The 3,204-nt window shown below is 38.6% G+C and overlaps 1 protein-coding gene across 1 annotated transcript; it reads right to left on the reverse strand.

Annotated features, from left to right (window-relative positions):
* Positions 1–399: 399 nt before the first annotated feature.
* LOC130740622 (thaumatin-like protein 1) lies at positions 400–2,319 on the reverse strand. Its single transcript, XM_057593284.1, has 3 exons — positions 1,891–2,319; positions 1,126–1,795; positions 400–817 (listed from the first exon to the last, which is right to left on the reverse strand). The coding sequence occupies exons 1-3, from the start codon at positions 1,961–1,963 to the stop codon at positions 586–588; spliced, it is 975 nt and encodes a 324-aa protein (XP_057449267.1). The 5' UTR covers positions 1,964–2,319; the 3' UTR covers positions 400–585.
* Positions 2,320–3,204: the final 885 nt, after the last annotated feature.

The raw sequence follows: 3,204 nt of genomic DNA on the forward strand, positions 1-3,204 counted from the left end.
TTCACCTCCAATTAAGACTAAACCCACATTTTTCCATATATAAGGGTATATTGCTGCAAATTTTCTGACGAAAAACAAGAATGAAATCTGATGACAAACACACCCAAAAGACTAATTTAATTTGATAATTATGTGACAATTTTTCCCTAGTTTTGATTTATTTTTTACCTTTCAAAAAAGAATAATTTATCTTTTCTCCTCGCAACTTCCTTGCAAGAGCAAAAAGGAGATGGGCATCATAACCCACTAATGCGATTGCTCACTCATCTCCTGAAAAGACAACTTGTTCGTTCACATTTTAATTTTAAATCAAAAGAATGCATATCATTCATTCCCCATCCCCACCATACCCTTCAATTCTAAAAGGCCCAGGAAGAATTAAAGAATTCATCAAAACCATAACCAAAGTCTGCAACACATGATTGAATTGCTCAAACTCTATACATAATTTAATAACAACAACCACCACCACCACCACAGTCCACAGTCTTTAACACTATCCAATCGTGTTCCTCTAATTCCCTCAAAGGAAGAAGAAGATAAGGATGCAGTAGGCCAAACGTCACTGTTAAAGACACACATAAACTAATTAGCCACCAGACGATAAACAATAAAGAATGAAAGTAACATCCACCAACAAAGATCCCTGCTTCTCGTTGAAGAACCCCCTGTGGCTGTAGCCATATCAGCCATCCATGAAGTTGAAGCTATTGCAGATTGCTCTGAACTTGACCCTGAACCTACTGAACCCGAACTTGAACTCGAACCCGAATCCGAATCAATTGCCTTTGGTGGAGAATCCGTTGAAGACTTTAGACTAAAAAAAAAAAACAAGAACAAATTCAGAATTCCCAATCAGTAACAAGAGACATTGAAACATTTGATTGGGATTATAAAATTTCAAGATGAGTAATTAAATTGACAAGTAAACGGTCGTTCATAGCCTTAGAAAATATCCCGCTTGTAAAGTGTCGGTCAAGTTAGTCCTGATACCACGAACATTTTACAAAATTAGAAACCCCGAGATATTTCTTCTTTCAGTGATGAACTTGCCGACGCTCAATTTATAGTTACCAATTTCACCCTTCACTCTGAATAACATAGTAAAGTTTTTGATTTACTTACATTGGAGAAGAAGAGGGGCAAAATGTGATTGTATAATCAGCACCAGAACATGTGAAAGTGCTGGTGGCATCATCATAGGCGTAGCTATAAGATTTGGGACATGCAGACTTGAACATTTCTGAGTACACAGAAGGTTTACACGTCGAAGGGTTGCTGAAAGCTCCATTACAGCAATACTCTGGTTTCCCAAACGCGCCGCAAGCACTCTGGCACGCGCCACCGCCATCCACCCTCAGCTCCGACGGACACTTTCTGTTGAGGTCCGCCCCGCACCCCGTGGCGGAGCACGAGCCGGAGCCGCCGCTGGCGACCACCATCATTGGGAGATTGTAGCCGTCGACGAGGCTCACGTCGTAGAAGTCCATGGAGCCTGTGCCGAGTGTGAACTCGGCGAGAGTCGCTGGCGGTAAGGCGGTGGCGCCGTTGCAGTTGATCTCACCGGAGCCGCAATCGGCGGTGGCGCAGGTTCCGCGGCCGGAGCTGTCGAATTGGCAACCGGTTCTTGCCCAGAATCTGCCGGACCAACCGGTTGGAGCTTGGAAGCTCTTGGAACTTCCCTTTGTTAGCTCAAAGCCTGTGCTTCCGATTTCTGGTTTTCCGAAAATCCCTGGCCACACTGTGAAATCGCACTTGTTCACGAAGCTAAATGTAGCCCCTGAAACTGAAACCCCTGCATTGGAAAGAAAAAAACATGAGTCAGTTTAGTTTCATTGTTTGCAAATTCTCAGATTGTTGTAATGAGAGAAAATAAGAATTGAAATGTACCTTTGAAAAGGATGAAGATGATGAAGGCACAGAAGGGTTGAAAAGAATGTCGGTGGTGTGAGAACAGGTCCATAATTGGTTAAAGTTTGTGTGGTTTATGAAATTGAAAACAGGGTGAAAACAGAGGCTTATAGAGTTATAATTATGTAGATGGCAATGATAAGATAAAAAAAAATTGGCTAATCACACTTGAAGCAGAATATATATCTGCTTTAACAAGTGGTGGTACTATTAGAATATGTTATCACTCTCTCTCTGCCAAGAAAATGAGTGAAGGGGAAGGTTCAGGGAGGATGAGGGGTGAGTGGTGGGGGGAATCTGAATGTTAGCTGCTGCATAGCTATTTATATAGAGAGGGCATGGTTGAAACAAAAAGAGAACAGTCACTCTTCACTGTGGCTGAGTCGGTGAGGGGGAGAAAAGGGAGAAGAGAAGCTTCAACCCTTCAATTATATTTATTTTTTGTTAAGACGTATGATTTGTAGGCACTTGATAGATAACTTGAGTACTCCCAAATTTTCTCTCCTATTATGAAAATTACTTTTTGTTAGTTTAACAAACCAAATCATTAAATAGAAAAGTGTATTTTTTTAACACTTCGATTAACGGTGACCGAAAGAGTGACTCTTCTAATACTCAATACTCTTTTTTAGAGGCGAGCTAAATATTATTGTATATTATGATTAATCAGGTTGCGATATAGAATAAGCACAAAGAGAAAATATCAATCAATAATGGAAATTAAACAATGTAAAACATAAATAATGATTCACATCATCTATTAAATTGTAGTCTCAAGAGACGATTTTTAACTACTCATCATAAACATGAAGTCCAAAAGAAATTATAATCATATCGAGGAACATGAAAAGTATGAATAAGATAAACCAATAGCTCGTGTAGTACTATCTAAACACATTAGTGATCTTAAGCGACATAATCCAAAGTATAATTGCGAAGTAAAACTCAGAAAAATGAGTGTTTTTTTATGTTTCTACTGTAGTTATGTTTAGGAATCATTATCGTAACAAGTAGCATAAATTCTGAAGGGTGTTTTTCTTTGTCCAGTGTGTTTTGCTTCTGTTTCCTTTTTTTTGTTTCTCATGGGTCACATTTGGAATGATGGGCCTTCAAATAAGTGTCCGCATATGGTCCATTTGAAATGCTTATAGTCCAAAAACAAAAAAATAAATTATGACTAAATGAAAATCATAAAAAAACCCAATAGCCTTAAACAGTTGGAACAAAAAAAAAATTAATGGAGTAACAAACATTGACCAAAACAAGAAAAAAAAGGAGTAACACACAAAATTT

Source organism: Lotus japonicus, chromosome 2 (assembly GCF_012489685.1).
Source record: "Lotus japonicus ecotype B-129 chromosome 2, LjGifu_v1.2".
Taxonomy (NCBI): domain Eukaryota; kingdom Viridiplantae; phylum Streptophyta; class Magnoliopsida; order Fabales; family Fabaceae; genus Lotus; species Lotus japonicus.

Excerpts from the sequence above, each read along its gene's own strand:
- LOC130740622 (XM_057593284.1), bottom strand. The coding sequence starts at position 1,963 with ATGGACCTGTTCTCACACCACCGACATTCTTTTCAACCCTTCTGTGCC. Across the intron at positions 1,796-1,890 it reads CATCTTCATCCTTTTCAAAG|GGGTTTCAGTTTCAGGGGCT; the intron begins GTACATTTCAAT and ends TTTCCAATGCAG. Across the intron at positions 818-1,125 it reads TGCCCCTCTTCTTCTCCAAT|TCTAAAGTCTTCAACGGATT; the intron begins GTAAGTAAATCA and ends TTTTTTTTTTAG.